Source organism: Crocodylus porosus, unplaced genomic scaffold, assembly GCF_001723895.1.
Source record: "Crocodylus porosus isolate Cpor-Errol unplaced genomic scaffold, CroPor_comp1, whole genome shotgun sequence".
Taxonomy (NCBI): Eukaryota; Metazoa; Chordata; order Crocodylia; family Crocodylidae; genus Crocodylus; species Crocodylus porosus.
The window spans coordinates 1,338,818-1,358,476 of NW_017728897.1; the positions used below are offsets into that span (position 1 = coordinate 1,338,818).

Consider the following 19,659-nt stretch of genomic DNA (forward strand, 5'->3'; position numbering starts at 1 on the left):
CCATTATCCTTTGGTTACTGCTGATGAACCAATAAATTGGTCTACGAAATCTATGAAATTCACCCTCGCAAATTTGGAATTAAAAACAGCAGTCCCCCCAAATTCTCCTAAGCATTTAACTTATTTCATGATTTATACTAACTTCCTCATAGTTGCTCAATCTGGATGACTTTTTGATAGGTTCTCCTGATTCCCACGTAGTGTTGGTTACGCCACAGGTTTTTGGAGTCCCATCATCTTCCAAATTTTCATAGTTAAAGACTGCATGTTCTTCGCTGTTGTTGAGCTTCAGGGGTTGTATAAGGTATCTCTGACCTCTTGTCTTGAAATAGCCTCTGGAAAACATTTTTATAGCCTTTCATATTACAATAAAGACAATAATTGTGAAGAATTCATAGGATTTTGACAAAACAATAGTATTTTACATTTAGCACTTTTCTTCTATTAGCCCTTTACACAGGGGCGGGCAATTATTTTGGGTGGAGGGCCGCTTATTGAGTTTTGGCAAGTCATCAAGGGCCACATGACAGGCAACTAGGGACAGGTAAATATTAATTTTCTAAATTTTTTAGAGGCTTCGCAGGCCAAATAGAATGGCCTGGCGGGCCACACCAGGCCGCATTTTGCCTACCCCTGCCTCTACATGTACATATGGACCTTTTTACATACCAGTGTGATGAAATATGAAAAACATTAACCAGCTTCTGTTTAGAGTGCCAGAAAGTTAAAAAGGGAAGTAAAGAACACTGTGTCATTATGAAATTTGGGAAACTAGTTGGTTAGGTGACATTTCCAAGTCAGATGCTGTCAAGCTAGGGGAAATTAGGTCAAGACAATGGATTTATTTATATTTCAAATAGGCATATGCAATAGAAATTTGACTATGGGTTTTGCGTTCGTCCAAGCTGACTGAAGAATGAAGTTCCCTCTTCTGGGAAATGCTGATATTTTGACACTCGTTGAGATGAGAAGTTGAAATACCAAAGTTTTCCCCGGAATGAAAAGTTCAGAATATTTCAATTAGAAAGTCTCAATCACCGAACAAAAGATGTTTTGATCAAAATAACTGTTTTGACATCTCAGATCAGAACATTTCATTTCAGAATGTGTCAGCTGGAAGCAGGTGGTTTTACTTGACAGCAAATATGGCTGAAATCAATTGATACCCAGTTTCAGATTTTTAGACAAGACCCAGGGTTAATGTTCTTGCCTTGCCAAACTGTGCCATGAAATCTGTTAGGAACAAACAGATCTTTCAGTTAATTGTTGCATGCAAAAGAGTGGAGTGCTTGCAACACAGCTCCTAGTAACAATGTACAAAAGCACTGCTTAGCTCTAGAACGAGAATGGAAATGCATGAATTCACATCACAAAAAGGATTTTTTCCCTTATATCTTATCTTTTCCTTTCCTTCAGAAATGGATTTCCCAGGATGTAGAGACAGAAAATACCCACTTGCCCTATTTGCATATGATTCATCTCAGGAAAGTCTAGCTTTTGAGGGCTTATTTATAGCACAGGATGCAACGGTGGCTGCATTAGTAATATTCGGGAAGAAGTAGCCTCTGAGAATGACAAGTACATTCTTATCAATATCATTTTACGATGTTGAAGATTAGCTACAATCGTACCTCAGACCATCACAGGCACTGATGCTTGCTGCTGAATCACTGTCATTTTGGATGTAACCTTCATAGTAACAGTGGTCCTGTTGAAAAGCAGTGTTATATTGTTATTTTGGGCAAATTACTGGCTTGGCATAGGCCTCTAGATCATCCACTTTAATTGTCAAACACATAATGAACCCTCTAGATCATCCACTTTAATTGTCCAGATTTCCAAAGTTTCAACTTCTGCCTCAAATGAAAATAAAATATTATGATTCATAAGTTTGGTCTGGTGGGGGAGCACTATGCTAGTCTTTCAATGCAGCACTGCCTGAAAGCTGGCAAATCCACCCAGTTCAGCCTCTGTCCAGCATAGAAAAATATTTCAGAGACCTAGGGCGAGATTTTTAAAGGTAGTTAGGCACCTAAATACTGGAAAGAATTATTGATAAAACAAACATTAGAGAAAGCGATGAACAATTGTTGCATACCTCCAAGTGTTGTAAGAGAAGCCAAAAGTTATTTGACCACTTAGAAGTATCAAGGATGCTGGAATTCTTAGTCAACATGCTTCATTCGGAATCGTGTTTAACCAAATGTGGATGCCATTTGTTTTATACGCATCCATTTGGTAAAATAAATACATTGGAACAATCAGAAATAGCCTCTGCAATGTTAACCCAGGGCTTCGAAAGTCTTAACCTAGGCTTTACTCCACCTAAACTCCTGTTATTTTTTGTAATTTCTCCACAATTGAGCATATTTATTTTTTACACTCCAGTTGTTAAAACACACGCGCGTGCGCACAAACACACGCCAAGGTTAAAATGCAAACTTTGTTGCGGTTAGTATGGACAAGGCCACAGACAGGCATTTAATTAAAAAGGAACTCGTACAGTGGCTTTGTGCTTATAACTAACTGATTTGTCATGGTCCAAAGAAACCACCTGGTGTAAGCTGTAATGTGTCTGCTCTGTGTGTGGGTGGCAGAGTGAGTAATCGAGTGAGTGAATGCATGTTTATCTGAGTCCATGTTCTCACCTAGATTAAGCTGTAAAAATGAATGCCATAGTTTCACAATGAAAGCACAAAAGTCACCTGGTGTAAAAATGTTTAGTCTCAGCCGGTTTCACTCTGATATATGCTGACATTGAAGCTAGTCAGTGTATGTGCACATCAGCTCTGGAGGCACAAGGTGGGTTTCTTTTTTATAAGTTAAACTTTGTTCCAGATTCCCAACTAGTGTAAATCACCATGGTTCCATTGTGGTTAAGGAACAAACATTTCTTGGTTCACTGAAGCAAGTGGAGCTATGCTGCTTTTTGCCTGCGTAGGACCTGACTGTTTTCATAGTCTTGTGCTGTTTGTTCACGGATTTGCAGACCCCACATGGAAGTCCACATGATTACAGACTTGGGGGAAACTCTTTGTATTTTACCTTGATCTGAGGACTTGTTGTCACTTCTTGACCATCATGTGAGTAATAAGTTTCAGTGTAGTTCTTGGCGAATAGACTCCTGGAGAGAATACAGTGCATCTTTTATTCATGATAATAATTAAGCTGGAGCAATCAGGGGAAGAGGCAATTACATAATGAGCCTCAAGCCTGCACAGGGTTATTTTTAGCATCAAACCTACTGGACGGACAGTTTGGCCTGTTCATATACCGAATCCAAACCAAGGGAAATTTCTAAAACATAACAGCTGAAGCCAGTTGATTCTGTTGTTATATTTTCTGGATAGCATATGAATGTACAGTTTGTAACCGTGTGCAGCTTTTATCCTTAGTGGGTGCGTCATCACATGCACTTTACTGTAGACTAATTATCTCTGTAGTAAGGCATCACTGTTTACGTGTGCCGGTACTAGGGTGCAGTAAATTAATTAATTGTGCTGTAAGATAATACTGTTTGGGGCGGTACTGTCTTATAGCAGAGTACTTACATACATTGAAACCTACCTGTAGACACTGACAGGGGCTGGCTGGGACACAAGGGTGCTAAAGGGCAAGGGGACTGCCTGCTGCATAGCCCCACACTTTAGCACCCTTGTGCTCCAGCCAGCCCCTCCACTGCCCAGGGCTAGCCCCTCCAGGCCTCCGGCCAGGCCAGGATTACTCTGCCCCAGGTCATATTGATGTGGTCCCAGGCCCATGAATAGACACCACACCAGGGAGCAGGTGATGTGCCAGGGGTTATTGCTTCGCCTTAATTGCACATGTAGATGCACCCAGTTATCCTGCATTCTTTTATAGACACTGTGGGTATGAAATGTGACTATTCACATCTCTCAGTTTTATGCAGATTTTGCACTGATAGAAATAACCAAAGTATAGGACAAAGTCTGCACATGCTTGTACACACAGACACCATGTTTGAGATAGAAGTTCTACCAGTTTTTATAATTGCCCAACACTTGTTATCCTAAACCTCTGTTTATAATTTTATCAAATGTTAACCTTTAGGGCTGAAGTTTTTCAGCTTAGTTTCTCTCGGTGACTAATTTACTTGAAGTTTATATAGATCTATAGTTTTTAATATATATGAATGAATGGGTGAGAGGGTATGTTTCTTAACCTCAAGGGAGGCCACAATGTTAATTAAATAAATTCTTTAATTCTGCACACATTGAGTCCTTTGCATTTCATTTGCGTTCTGACCTGGTGCCTTGTACTTTGCTCATGAAGGTTTCAGTCCTGCAAGAGTCTGAGCTGTCTGGCCCAGGTCCAGGAAAGCACTTATGTATTACCCACCATTAAGCAAGTGAGTAGGTCCTTTGAAGTTTGTACTAAATTGAGGTCTCATTTATTTCTGGTAGAACTAAAGTTCCACAGTTCTATGAGCAACTTTACAGAGTCACTATTTTCTAAAGACTGGAGCCAAGTACAGAATATGTCCCCATTCTTACTTACTTCCCTCAAAATATTTTAATTAGATAAAAAATGGGGGTGACATTTATTATTTTATGCATTTTTATATATCGCCCAAATGTGTTGCCTCTTTGATTGTATTTAAAGTTTTTAAAACCATGCTGATTAAAAATGAGTGAAATCCACACAATATTAAATATTGTCACACCCAGCAGACAAAATATTTGCATAGTATTGTATGTTTTCTCTTGTGCACTCATTTCATTCTGTATTGCAACCTACTGTTGCGACATAGATTACACACACACACACACACACATACATACATACATACATACATACATATATATATTATAAAGTCCTTACTTCACAGACAACATTATAACTACTACTGGCCCTACTACAGATGGATCTGTTTGGGTTTAGGTTTAGTAGTTAAGAGTTAAAAGCCTAATATTTTGTGAACCAGCAGGATGACTTCTTTCCTATTAGGTGGATACTTAGCAACTTCAAAAAGAAATCAGGATTTTCTGATCAGAATATGAATCTTTGTGTGCATTTATACATGCTATTAGCGCAGAGCAATAAACCCCAGTGCATATTGTGCCAGAGTTTATTGCTCTTGGGCATTGTGTCTTAACATGAGCCTGGGACCACAGCATGGTGAGCTGGAGCAGAGCAGCTCCAGCTAGCAGAGAGTCTGGGGGTATGGGGAGTCAGCCTGCCAGCCCAGGGCTGCTTGGACCTGGCTCCATGTGCTGCGGAGGAGCTGGCTGGGGCATAAGAGTGCTCCAGTGCAGGGCTAGCTGGCAGGCAGCCCCAAACTGAAGCACCCTTGTGCCCCAGCCAGCCCCATCAGCATCTACATATGCATCGCTGAGCATTAACAAACACCACAGCAGGATAGCACTTGGATTTACCTGTGACAAAGTATTAACCTGTGACAAAGTTAATTGGTTTCCTGCGGCCTAATAGGGCTACGTGTGTAGGTGTTGAGACTTTACTGCAGAGCTAATTAGACAGCTCAACTGTAAACGTCTCATGTAGATGTGCCCTTTATGTATTATAATGCTCTGTGCCACAAGGACGGTATATAACACAATGACAAGCTGTGACACAAAGAGTTCATAATCTAAGCTATATATAGTAAACAAGTGGTGAAGTCTCAAAAATAAGTGAGAGTAAATGGGAAACAATAGAGGCAAGTATGATTGTCTAAATGAACAATAGTAAAACTGAATAATCAGCCTAATCTAAGACCTCTCCCCCTCTCTTTCTCTCTGTCTCACACCTTCTTTCTGAGGTTCCCCAAGATTATTATGAATTAAGTGCCACAATAATCTCTGGAGGTGGGTCAGTATTATTCTCTCCAGTTTGTAGAAGGGAAATTGAGGTACAGCCAGCCTAAGTAATTTCTACTCCAGTAGCTGTCAAGTCATGTTTCCATACAAGTTCACAGTATTCAGTTCCAGAAGAACGTATCAGGTATTACAACATGATGTGGGATGTCATATGCTTGTCATTACCCTGAAAGAGCTATCAGATGCTGGTTTTGGAGTGCCATCATGCAACCCAAGCCCTGTTTCAGTTTGATTCTGTTCTATTCCTTTCCAGTCCAATGTTCGGGATCTGGTATTTGAGTATTAAATTTTCACCAGTCTCTCAGGAGCATAAATACCATTTTAATTTGAAAACTCTGCCCTGCATACCTTCTAATACCTCTCTCCAATGATCTTGGTTATAGGGAGTTATATTTTTGTAATAAAAAGAAATCAAACTTACTTATTTTTTTGTAGATGAAGTATGATTTTCTTTCCATTGGCTTTAATTTCATATTGCATTGTGTCGTCGTATTTTACCTACAAACATTTAAGGATTAGAATGTGGATTATGATTAGTGGGACCTCACTGTTTTGAGGGGCCAAAAAAATCCCAGGCAATAATAAACCCTCTGGCAGTTCTAGCATAAACAGCCAGCGAAGACCTGATTCAGGAAAGTAGTGATGTTACATGCTTAACTTGATCCCATCTTGTTTCATCAAAGCATCTGATTCCTTTAAAGCATTTTGAACCTCCTGGCATATTCTGTCTCTTCACCCTACTCTTTGCTTGTCTATTTGTAAACTCTTTGGGGCAAAGCTGTCTGCTATATGTGTTTTCACATAATGGAGCCCAGATAATACCAGTATTAAAAAGTGCATAACGTTAGGCACATAGTTAAGTGCTTTCAGGCATGTAGCTTTAGAGCCCTTTATGAAACACAGTCGATTTCATTGCCACATCTCACAGCTGCAGAGACACCCAGAGAAGCTCCTCTATATCAGAGAGCCGGTTAGGCAGAGTGGCGAGCAGAACTCATAGTGCTGGCCAATTCATTGTGCTGCTTCCATTCACAGGTAGTCTGTGGGATGGCATTAAGGCTTTACTTTAGACATAGAGTTCAACATCCTGACACACGATATATTTCCATTCTGGTGTTTTTCACTGCCTACTGAGCTCTGATTTTATGTAAAAACTACTAGTAATGCCAGCTACTGTACTGGTTTCACTGTGCATAAATTTGCATGAAGCAAAGGTTTACATTTTGCTACTTCTTTTTACTTAATGAGTATTATTATTATGTACTTAATGGTTATCCCTTGCAAGGCATTGGAATCAATATCCTAGTCATGCTCTTCCATCTCCAACTGTTACAATATGATGTCTGGATCTGAACTTGATCTGAAAGTCAAGGCAACTCTACCCAAGACAAACTTTCCCATTCTCCCAGTATAAACAAAAAACTCTCTTATTACCTTTCCATTGGGATTTTGGTTTCCCGCTACATCTCTTTTATGCAGTACATGTAATTTTTCTGGATATACCACTTCATACTCCTTTATCCCAGGTAATTTCCTTTTAGCACTCCCTAGGGGAAAACATTATCAAAACAAATGTTGTTGACTTGTTAAATTCCCAAGTTTCTAACCACTATTATGTTTTACTGGACTGTCACACCATTCTTTTTGATATCTTGTTTTAGCACACTGAGGCAGATATTCAAGATCCAGCTTTTACTTCCTCATTGGAAACTTGCATATGGCATGGATAAGGTTATGTGGCTTTGTAAAGTTAATCTCTGGACCTCGTTGCAGAAACACGTGCAAGCCACCTAAAGAATTCTTCCTGTCTTCTCTCACATATATGATAGGTAAGTAAACTCACAGCATTTGCTTCTAGCCTGCAGCACTCTCAGATTCCTTCTTTAGAAATGTACACAGCTAGTCTTTTCACAGAAGTATTTCCAGTTAATCCTCTTCCTATAGGTAAGTTTTCAGCGATTATATTTTACTGGGTGTGATTACATGCATGTGGTAATTGAAAGTTCTGCTTTTACAGCCTTCTATTTCTGTCCTTTTGTTGTATTCTTCTCCAATTCGCTGCTTGCTCCTTATACTGAGGTTTCACAGAACGTAATGAAATATGTTGTGTTTGTTATGAGAACACTTTGTCCAAACTGCTTTGTGATGAATCTAGTTACATACATGGACAACTTTAAGGCCAAATAGAACCATTATGACGATACAGTCTAATTGCCTGCATAGAATGGACAAAGTGAAGTTTGATGGGGGAAGACACGGGAGGATACATCAGGAGAAAAGTGGGAGGGGCATGTAGCCACCATACTGAATATCTGTTTTGGCTACTCCGTACAGTTCATAGCACAAGCACCTGGGCTCCACTTGTTGCTGAAAAGCACATACCTCTGGATGGTAGCCTACTTTTTGAAAAGTGACTAGTTATTTGGATTGCCTTGGGTTTTGAGTGTCAGCTTGAGATATTTTAAAGGGACCTGATTTTCAGTAAGTGCTGAGCACTTTAAAGTTCTCATGTGGTAAGAGGCATAAAGTGTCTTGTGAGTCAGTGTCTCATGTTGGGCCCTGAAAAGTGAAGGCATTCAAAATACCTGTAACTCTTGAAAATGCAGGCCTGTGTTCATTTACAGTAGTGGCAGGTATTCCCATGCTTCGTTCGTCTGAGGTTGCCTTTGCAAACATTAACACTTGCAACATGCACAGGAAACAGATATTGTTATTGTTCCTGTTTTGCAGAGGAATACGTTCTAGTGAAAAAAACACAAATCAGCTAACTCTTTGTCTTTTCTTGAAAACTAAAAAGATTTCAAAGGAAGATGGAGCAAAAGTAACCGTGCCATGGACCATGCCCAGCGGTTTGCATGCAGGGGATATTATTTGTTAGAATATGAGTGTTTGATTCAGAATAACTTATGCATTTGGATGTTTACAAAATTAATTTGTTCCTCTTGAGGCTTTTCTCTGATTTCAAGAACAGACCCTGTAGAAATCTAAGCATGTTGTAAGTTAGATGTTAAAATGACCTGTGGCAATGAAGCTTGGGCAGTGGAGGACTGACAGGACATTTCCCTGGAAATACTCGTACACAGAATCCTGACAGAATACAAGATAATTTACTAAGTAATCAGTGTACCTCATTGCTAGCCAGTTTGTCTGCATGTTCACATTTTGCAGGACATTTTAGTTATCTACTATACCATTATTGAGTGAGAAAGCTGCAGTTCATGTTAGGATCAGATTGTGCCTTGACATGCAGTGGAAACATTGTTTAACAACTAAATTTATCTCCAAGGTAGATTATTCTTTGAGGCCAGTGTGTCAGGCAGTGCCTGCTGACAGCTGTGTAGGTATGAGTAAGGATGAAGGGGAAGCATGAAACCTGTGGCGTATGTGTTATCTCCAGTGATGCATAGGTGGGTAGAGGTAACCAGTTTACCATTGCAAGATGTGAAGGCTTCCTGCATCCTTCTCTTGGTCCTGTGGGACTGTCACTATTTATCTGTCCGTAGCCATATTGATGGTGCATGTTTCCTTCCCAGACAGAAGGGCAACCTTGTCTTAGGCTCTCAAATATCCCTATTGGGTGTTACTCTGAGGTTTACCTGAGTAGGACAACAGATTGTATTTCAGATCCTGGACTGCCTGCAACTTAAAATAGGTATTTTGCCTGTGGATATTGGAATGGTTTCCAGCTCCTCATTCCCAGATCCAGTCTATATTCAGGTGATAGCTAAGCCTGTAGCTTGGATTAGGTATGATCTTGACTCTTGTGGCACTTAGCTTAGATATTACATCAGTGCAGACCAGAGGGTAAGGGCCAGAGCATCTGGTCCAGTGTATCCAAGTAGTTTTTAAATCAGATTTTTTTTTCAGACTGACCGACTAAATAACAGTCTTTTCTGAGTAGGAGTACAAAAGTACAAATTTCCTTTTGGGTACTACAAGACACTGGCTTTAATATACTCATGCTACCTGATGTGTTTGCTCTCAGTATAAAACTCAAACCCAAACATCCTATCTTACTTCAAGACACTTTACACTAGCTGAGCAATCTTGTAATCTTATGATTGTTAACCCTGTCCTCTCTCCTCCAACCTTCCCTACAACCCATTTGTTGGATCTAAACTCCAAGTACAAGAAAACACTTAAGCAGATGCTAACTGAACTAAATAGGATTTAAGGACATATTTAAGTATTGCCCTGAATGGGGATGCTTTCTTGAATTAGGGTGTAATTTTGTTTGTTGTTCCAACAGAGACCTCTCTGGATTTGATAGCAGGTAGCCATCAGGTACACTGCTGGGTATCATTAAATACAACATAGCAGCAATAACGCAGTTGTATGGCAGTCTTCTAAGATATTTCATTACAGAAGAACTAGGTTGCCTGGGCTCTTATCAAACTTTTAGAGACCTTGATCATTACAGTCGATGCACGTTAGTAGCAATATGCCATTGCTCTGGTCTTGTATTTCTAGTAAGTGCTTTGTTGCTTTTACTAGGTATTGCTTGCAAACTGATGTACGTGTGCAAAGGCACATGAACCTATCAGGTACCTTCCCATCCTACCTGGCTGCTATGAATCAGTTAGGTCTGTGTCATTTCAATCTGTCCTAGCCTCCCTTTCAACAGGGTTTAATATACCAAAATGCATCTGAGTGGTTCACTGGGCTACCACCATTCCCCTCTTTTGGAGAGATTGGCTAAGTACAGACTGTCAAAAAGCCTGAGGCAGAATCAATTTATTCTTCACAGTTTTCTCTAACCTGTGTAGATTGAACCAATCAGGAACTGAACTAACATCAAATTTTCACTCGGGGAAAGGCAGGTGGAAGCCTGCACTGACCCAGGCCAGAAGGCCGGGGGTACTAGAGCATGCCTCCCAGCCTGCCAGCTGTTGGCCAGCCCAACACAGCCAAGCAGAAACCATTGCTAAATACCACATGCCCCCAACCCTCTGTTGTTCCCTGTGGCAGGGGAAGATCCCCCCTCCCAGTGCTGGCCCCGCTGAGCCAAGTGTCTGGCTATGGGGAGAGCCCCACAGCTCTTCCCAGGCTGGCCTGGGATCTCCCCAGCCCAGGCCTGCCCAGTTGTGGGGTGGGGGAGGGAATGAAGGTAATTTCTCCCCCCTGTGGCTGGGCCCCAAGAGTCACTGATGCACAGGGGAAAGGGGGAAAGCAGTCTCCCCACTCCCAGGACCGGTCCCCGAGACTGTCATCTGCCCACGTGGGAGGGAGCCCCACTCCAGGGATACTACCGAGCACTGGTCTGCCCAGCTGCAGGAGTGTGATTCAACCTCTGTGCAGCCAAGCCAGTGCGAGTCACTAATGTGAAGGAGGGTGAGGGGGGACAAAGCCCCCCACCTTGGTCTCAGTCCCTGGGGGAGGTTTCTCTTGTCCCGTCCCATTCTCCCCCCACCAAGCCAGCTCCATAGAAAGAAGGATTGGGTCTCGCCGCCTGACACAAGCTCCTGGGGCTAATGCTGGGCTCCAGGAGGATGCGCTTTGTGGCCTGGGGGGCTAGCACCAGGTGGTGGGGCCTGATCCTACCCTCTTTGGAGCACTTCAGTCCCCACCACCTGACACAAGCCCCCAGGGGTGCCCAGCGCATCTTGCCAGCTGCCACTGGTGCCAGGCTCTGGCAAGACACACTAGGTAGCCATAGACCAGTTGAACCTAAATCAGTTAAATCTGCTACTATAGTCATCCTGGATTATCTTAAACTGGGTTTGGCCATTGTAAATCTGGTTTATGTGCACTGAACTTCTGTTCTGTTATGGTTTAAACCTGTTTCCGGTCACTTTTACCAGTTTATGTTTAACTTCTGTTCATAGCCATTATGGCTAAACTGAGGGGTACACCAGAGCCAATGAGAAAGGGTATCTAAGATATGCATATTCCTGTCTAGAGCAGTGGTCTCTAAACATTTTTGATCTCGCACCCCATCAGTAAAAAATTTTTGAGCGCCCCCTCCCCCAATATATTGTATATGTATATTCGCATACCCATATCAGTAAAAAATTTTTGAGCACGCACCCCCAATATATCTATATTGATATAAATATAAATAGAAGTTCTAATATTTTCTTCCCGTGCCCCAATGGATCATCTTGCGCACTCCCCTGGGGTGCATGCACCCCACTTTGGAGACCACTGGTCTAGAGCATACAAGCATCTCAAGAATCCATTAGGTTTGGTCACTATAACTATAAATAATGGTGTGAATTTAAGCACCAGGAATCTCGGAAATATTTATTTTCGGTATGCGACCTAAGAGTGAGGTCTTTCAACTTTAAATGGCATCCTCAAAAGAAATGGTGGCTTTTGATTCCTGGAAGTGTTTGAAATAATCCAGATAAGATATTAGGAAATACTATATTAGGAAATATATTGTAGTCGAGGAATACACATATGCATGCTGAAAGCGGTGAGGAGGACAGACCGATGATTCAATTTGTTCTTTTCTGTCTGACTTTATGTAAGTGGGTGTGTTGTGTATCTATGCGGGTGTGAGGACCTTACTGAGAAAAAACTGTGTTGAAGAATGTTTCTAATTTTGTGTACAAAGAACATTAATGATTCATGCCAGAAACTAACTTAGGACCTATTTTGCAGACATGCCCCACATATATAACTTGAGGTGAAGTTAATGGGAGCAGCAGGGATGCAGCTGCTCTAAAAAAAAAAAAAAAAAAAAGGCTCTAAGAATGAAATTTATTTCTGGTTGGTGAAACAGCTTTAAGTCTATGCACCACTTAAAGCCCCCATTAATCCTCTAGATGGCAGACATATTCTCAGATTTTTTAAAGAACTCAGCCCCTGGGGTATGCAGCTTTCTATGGTTCTAGCTTTACAATTACAGTGTACTCCGCCTTGATGCATACTGGATAAATGCATAATTTGCTTAATTATGTGATGCAGTGCCAGACCCAGTTTGTCACCTGTGGCTTACATGGTAACATCAGTTGTCACCATGCTAGTTAAATGCATTAAGTGCTTTAGCACATAAGGTTTTTCAGGCCTTAGATAGTATTTAATTGTCCTCTGGTTAACTGCTTACTAAATGTCACTGTATCTTTCTGTCTTGTAACACCTGTAGAGAAAGGGAAGCAGAGAAATGGAAGCAGCTGGGAAGGGAATGCAATTACAAGTTTTTGAAAATGAGTTGCACTGGTTGGTTTTGTAACTGTTTACAACCACAACCCTAACAGTGAAAGCAATGCTGATCGAGTACAAAGCACTGTCAGCGCTGTGATTTTAGCGTTGCCAAAAACAACTAGTTTTCCTCATTTTCAAGGCTTTTAATAGTCAGTTCCAAAGCTACCATTAGAAGCCTTGAAAATTATGGGGAGCTAATCAGTTCTGGGGCTGCTCATAACACCTCACTGACAGTGCAGTGTGTTTAATGAGCAATATGTCTAGTTTAGTTTCAATTAATGGATTCATGCATTAGTCCATGGTTTTTTTTTCTGCCCTAAGGCTGTGCTCCTTCATGAGCACACTTTAGTCAGTTTTAGAAATATCTTCTTGTGCAAATGGTTCCAATGAAATCAGTGGCCTATTTGGTGCATAATAAGACTGTTTGTGTGATGATGAAGCACTTCTCTAAGTGAGTGTTGATGAAACAGCCCAGTTAGGAAAAGTGGTTAAGTCTTAAAACTAAGCCCAAACTTTCCTAAACTTTTGCTAGTATTCAGGGTGATATTTTACTGTGGTTTTAGCAGGTCAAATTATAGCCCAGGCAACTGGAGTTTAGGCTGGGCTTCACAGGTAGCCTGTGCTAATTTTGACATTTGCCTATGTTATAATGATTCACAGCAGTGAAGTTTCAGGTATATGAAGTAAGCAGTTACGTTCTGTTTTGACTAGCTTCCCTACAGGTAGGTCTTTAGAGTGAATGTACCATATCATCTTTGTTTTGCTTCAGGCCATATTTTAACTCCATAGCTTTTCTGAGCACCAAACACACTCTGTGCCTGTTGTAACAGGCACAAAAATGGTGATAAAGTAAAACTAATTTTGCAATTTCCCTATCATCTTTAATCAGGAGTTAATTCTACAAGTTAGTGTTCAGCTGCATTTGGGAAAGAAAGCTCAATTTTATAAAGAAATAAGAAGCATTATGTGTTAAGGGTGAGAACCTTAGAAGTCTTTCACACAAATGAATGTATATCTAGATACAATACAAGTGTGCAGTGAAGGTAAAAACATGTCCAACTGACCTTGAATTACACAGACAAACTATGTACACAAGTAAATGTGTATTTGTGTTCCAGGTTCTAAAGAAGCTTTTCCTCAGAAATGTCTTCAATATTACAAGAAAAAAATGTATGTATTAAAAAAGTCATGGTCCATTGCCCAGAACATAGTTAAATAAGGATTCCTAACTTTAGTATTAATCTGAATATTGAAAACGCCATACAAACATTACAACAGTTACCATCTTCATTTAGTTTCAAGGGCAAGACAATTGTTAATTTAATTCTAATAAGGTTATTTATTTTTTACCAGTTAAAGCATTCTCCATGTTATAAGCAATCTGAATTAGAGAAATTCTTACTTACTCTGTGAAGGGAAAACTGTTTTCTTGTTGACTACTAAAACTAACTCAGTCCAAGCTTTAATCCAATCTCTTAATCTTTCAATTTATTACTTTCTTTCTTTCTTTCTTTCTTGGGGTTCCTCAAGAATTATAATAGTTTTTAACTTTGAACCGCTCTTTTATTCAAATGGTTCCATAAAGCATGAATATAACAAATGCTATTATGATTCTTAAGTATCACCACATCTTAATAATTAAAAAGGTATAGAAACTTATTTTACCCTTTACCTTGCAGTAAAGGAGGGAAAAGCTTACCTTGTTGCTGAAAAAGTAACAGAAGCATGAAAATAAGTAGCGTAGTCATATCAATAGATCCTATTGGAGAGTGTTCCCGTCCCTTGAGAGAGACTGGCCTCTAGCTGATCTCAGCCTTAACCCCTCTTCAGTTGTGCAATGAAGGAGAGAGAATGAATGCTTCTGCTTTATTCTTGTTTCTACATGAGGAAGTGTTTACTAAAGGTGTGTTGCACAACTTTCAAGCTACAACAGTGGCACAGAAGGCGGAAGTTCCTGTTGGTTAGTGTCACTTGAGTTGTGATGTATAGATTGCTCCTTCAAATGATTTCTGCCCAAAAGCATAAGGAATTGGAGTTGTCCTCAGGCTGCTTTTATTATCTTGGCTGGTAGAAAATATGCAGGGCCACTACCAATTTAAGGGATGGCATGTGATTCTTTTTCTATCATTTGAACTTGAAATAAATATGTGTGTGGGTACTGTAATCAATACACACACACACAGACACACACACACGCATATGAGGATAGGATAAGAGGGTTGATTCTGTGGCATGCTGGGCACTTTAAATTTCCATGGGGAATTAATAGTGCAAATTATCTCTCCTGATCTTTTAAACAATGGTTGAAAGGTTTAGGACCTGACTTATCACCATTTAATCAATGTGAATTCCTGTTTCTACTGATCACCATCTGATTTATACGGAAGGTCAGACTTATGAGCCAGGCCCATAAGGTGAACGTAATCCTGAGTCTGAATCATTTCCATTTTATGAGTGCTGGCCATATATCCCTGCCACCCAACTTGTATATTAATAATGTTTGGTAAGTTAATGAACTGGATTCCTAAAGAAAGAGGTTTTGGAATATTGAGTAATTAAGATATTGTCCATGAAATAAGAATCATTACACAACCAGGAAGTTAACAACCTTGAAAAAAAAAGAAAAGAAGAAAAAAAGTCTACTTTAGTCCTCATCTACATTAGGAATTTGTGTTGTATTAACACCATAATTAACGTGGCATAGTACCACTAGAGTCAGTGTACCTACCCATATATATAAATGCTTTATACAATGAAGTTTATAGCAATACAGCTTTTCTCATATGGAAGAAGGAATAACTGTTTCTATAGAAGCCACCTTTCTATAGTGTAACTGCATGTGGAATCTGTTTTTATCAGCGTAAAAATCTCCAGAAGAGAGCCACACCCTGACAGAAATAGTGATAGCAGTAAAACTTCCCATTGTGGACCAGACCTTAATTATAAATGTAAATATTTATTTAGATGCCTAACTTTAGAAATCCACATTTGAAATTTTTAGTACTAACCCTCCTGTTTCTCAGTTTTTTTACATCTTGGCTGAAACAATTTAAATAACAGTATTTACTTTATCTGTAGAGACAGGGGGAAAGGTAGGGCATCATAAAGAATAAAATCTCAGTACTTTTCACTGATATACATGACTCCACAAACTGCAGAGCAGTTGCGACCCTGGCCTCACTTTTGGCAGTGACAGGTGGCATTGTTCAGTGTATTTCATAGAGGGGGAGAACGCTCCCTTACATGGGTTCTGGTAGACCAGACTCCCTCTGTGGGCCCTGGCTTTGCTTTGGGATTAGCTAGTGCAAACCCTACTCATGCAGAGAACCAGTAGTGTCAGGTAGCATCTGTAAGGTCTCTGAAGCCTTGCGTGAGCAGAACCTGGTGCAGACGTGAGGTCGAAGAGGGTTAAATCAATTAAATACCTTAGCACCCGTGCCCTTTTCCCAGTGGGGTAATGCTGTCGAGGTATTTACTTGATGAGAACTCTGCAGTCTTACTTAAGACCACACAGTGGCAGAACATAGACTAAAACCACAAAGTCCTGACTTAAGGTCCCCACCTCTGATGACTAGATGAACACCCCTTTGATTTCAAAGAATGGAATACGGGCGTTCTGGCAAGCTACAATTAGACTATCATCAATGCCAATGATAATCTCCAGTTTTTCTCCCTCTGTTGTTATGACCTGTCTATTTTCATTTTGTATTCTGTTAACACAAAGAACACCATAGCAAATAGTCTTCCTATTTCTATTATTAACTAAAGGTGTCTTGAGTCTTTTGGGAGTGAAACTTCTTTGGGATGAAGCTGTAACGTGACACCCCTGGGACAGGAATGATCTTTGGAAGTAAGTGTTTTGCCAAAGTCCAGCTGAGTGACACAGAAAGTTTACTTTCTAAAGATAGACTTTTCCAAATAAAAAAGTCTTGCATACAAAACCCGTGGGTATAACCAATACTGACTGTGCAAGCATAAGCTACACAAAGAACCCAAACAGCCTCATTGTAAAGTGCCTGTATGTATGCATATGAAGAACTTTTTAATAATGGCAAACCTCACATGAGGATTGTGTGGTTTGGTTAATGTTTGTGAGTTGCCTATCTGATACTAGATTTCTGAGAGGCCTTATATAAGCAGGGGGATATATATCAGTATTCAATCAGTATGTATCAGTACTGAAAAGGAAGTATTTCATTATGAGTTCTTTTTCCTGGTTCTACCACTGACTTGTTTGTCAAAGCACTTTTCTTCCCTGTGCCTCCATGTCCTCATGCCTAAAATTGGGGTCCTCCTTTGTAAAGTGCTTTGAGATCTAGGGAAGAAAAGCATTATATAAGAATTTTTGCTCTACTTCCTCCTCCTCTTCCTCATCATCATCCACAAAAGCTGAAATACAAATGAAAATAAAAAAAAATATGATTGGGCCACATTCCCCACTGTTGTAAACAGGCTTTTTCCCCATTGCTTGAAAATGTGTGGCTACCTTCCAGGCATTCATCCTGAGGCATTCACTCAGTACAATGCCTTTGAACATCATGTACCAGTGCGGTGTCCATACTGATCTCATAAATTCATTTTTCTTCTTTTTTTAAAAGGCACTTTCAAAACCCAAATGAATAAAATTAAACTAAAGAAAGGTACAGTACACTGTAAAACCAACAGGCGTTAGCAGCACCGGCTTCTGGTACAATGGAAAGGGCTTTAGATGTAACTTAATGTTATAGACTGGGACATTAGATAATTCCTCGTGTGCTTCACTGATTCTCTGATAGCTTAACATCTTCAACGTCTGCCGCCAAAGGGAGTCAGAGATGGATTCCTCCAAGGAGGAATTCCTGATTAACAGAAATGTCATCACTGACTTTCTCATTGTCATGAATCTTCCCTGTAATGGTAAAGTTGAATTGTAAAAGTTGATGGCAATTTTTTTGCAAGTCTGGTTCCCCCCCATATCTAATTTCAGTAGTTAGAAACTTTGCATCTTACCTCTGGTTCATTTTCCTTAAAGAGGCATCAAATGCTTTGTGTTTAATTAAGGGGCAAAATGGAAAACATGTTTCCAAAATCCCACAATAATTTAGTATCTCTGGGAACCTCTACATGTGCACTTTACAGCTAAGTTGACTAATCAGCTCTGCAGTAAAGTGTACCTGTCTACACGTGTGCCGGTATTCGGGCACAGTAAATTAATTAACTCTGCCATAAGATAGCACTGTTGGGGACGGCACTGTCTTATGACAGAGTACTTATGTGTGCTGAAATGCATGCGTAGACGGTGACGGGCTGGCTGGGGCGCAAGGGTGCTAAAGTACAGGGGCTGCCTACTGCATAGTTCTGCACTTCAGCACCCTTGTGCCCCAGCTAGGCCCCGTGCCTCCCAATGCTGCCACCCAGTGCCCAGGGCTGAGCCCCCAAGCCTGCTGCCAGCCCAGGGCTGCTCCTCCCTGGTTTTAACTGCTGCTGTCCCAGGCACATGTGCAGACACTACACCTAGAAGCAGTGGACTCTGACTCAAACTGTGCCAGAGTTTATTTCTTTGTATTAATTGAATGGGTAGATGGATTCTCTAAAGCTGAAGTTCTCCTTCATACAGAATACTGGCAAAATGTCTAAGTACCATTTAGGTCCTCAGAATAGGATCTTAAATGCAGAAAGATTACCTTAGTACTAGAGGACTAAGCTGAAAACAGAGCTTAATTCTCAGTTTTGCTATAGGATGCCAAGGGAAAGTGTCTTAAGGCTAGATTTAGGGCCAAAGATATTAAGAAGCCTAATAAGATTCTTAGAAGTGTTTTTTTTCCAGTTATTTCAACAGGGATCACATGCCTGTCCTGTGTAGAAGAAGCTTTTGAAAATCCTACTAGAAGCCCATCTGCAACTTTGTTTATGTAAATACCTTGGACTACATGACTGTGTGTCTCTTGGTGAACTGAGGGTAATCACACTGTCTGTCTCTAGTACATTAAAGAGTAAATTCTTGGGCACTATAGTGGCAGAGGCAAATATCTAATAAGAGATGAGAGACAAATAGTGCAGAGACTTGTGTCCCAACTGGACGGTTCAAACCTAGAGAATAGTTCAGAGAGCTCCAGTTCTCAGTAAGTGGTTAGCATTAGTCACTAGGCCTATGCAAAGCAGCTAGTATTTGCTTCAGATTCGGCTGATTTGGGGGACAGTGATTTGATTTGGTGATTTGAATCACTGTCCCGAGTCAGTTTGACTGAATCTGATTTGGATAGTCAGCTGCTGCTGAATCGGTCAAATTTCCAAATCGGACAGGTCCCGCCCACCCCAACCTCCTGGCTTTTTTTTAAAAAAAAGCCTGGCACTCACCAGCTGCTGCCAAGCGGGTGCAGGACTAATCCCTGCTGGCCCCTACTGCCCCATGCTGCATGGGGGAGCTCTGCCATGAGCCCCCTGAAGCCCTGAGGCTGCTGCAGTAGTCGGTTGAGTAGTGGCTTTTTTTTTATTTTTTAAAGAGCCAGGATCTGGGGCCTGGCAGGACAGCCACTGGTGGGGCTGGGAGAGTGTGCGGGGGATGAGGACTTGTGGTAGACCCCCCTCACAGCATGGGGCAGTGGGGGGCAGCAGAAACCCCCCCCCACACACACACACCTGGCAGTAGCCAGTGAGTTCAGGGCTTTCTTTTTTTTTTTTTAAGAGTTGGGAG

At 40.8% G+C, this 19,659-nt stretch overlaps 1 protein-coding gene across 2 annotated transcripts in view; it reads right to left on the reverse strand.

Annotated features, from left to right (window-relative positions):
• The window catches only part of ADAM28 (ADAM metallopeptidase domain 28), a 39,910-nt gene extending 24,995 nt beyond the window's left edge, over positions 1-14,915 (reverse strand). The window contains exons 1-6 of one of the 2 annotated variants that reach the window (XM_019556572.1): positions 14,686-14,915; positions 7,272-7,384; positions 6,259-6,335; positions 3,046-3,124; positions 1,632-1,708; positions 143-335 (exon numbers count right to left, since the gene is read on the reverse strand). In XM_019556572.1, the coding sequence (XP_019412117.1) occupies positions 143-335; positions 1,632-1,708; positions 3,046-3,124; positions 6,259-6,335; positions 7,272-7,384; positions 14,686-14,734 (588 nt within the window). In that variant the 5' untranslated portion in view covers positions 14,735-14,915. The remainder of the gene's footprint in view (positions 1-142; positions 336-1,631; positions 1,709-3,045; positions 3,125-6,258; positions 6,336-7,271; positions 7,385-14,685) is intronic. The other variant, XM_019556571.1, reaches the window with a different exon arrangement.
• Between the last annotated feature and the right edge of the window lie 4,744 nt (positions 14,916-19,659).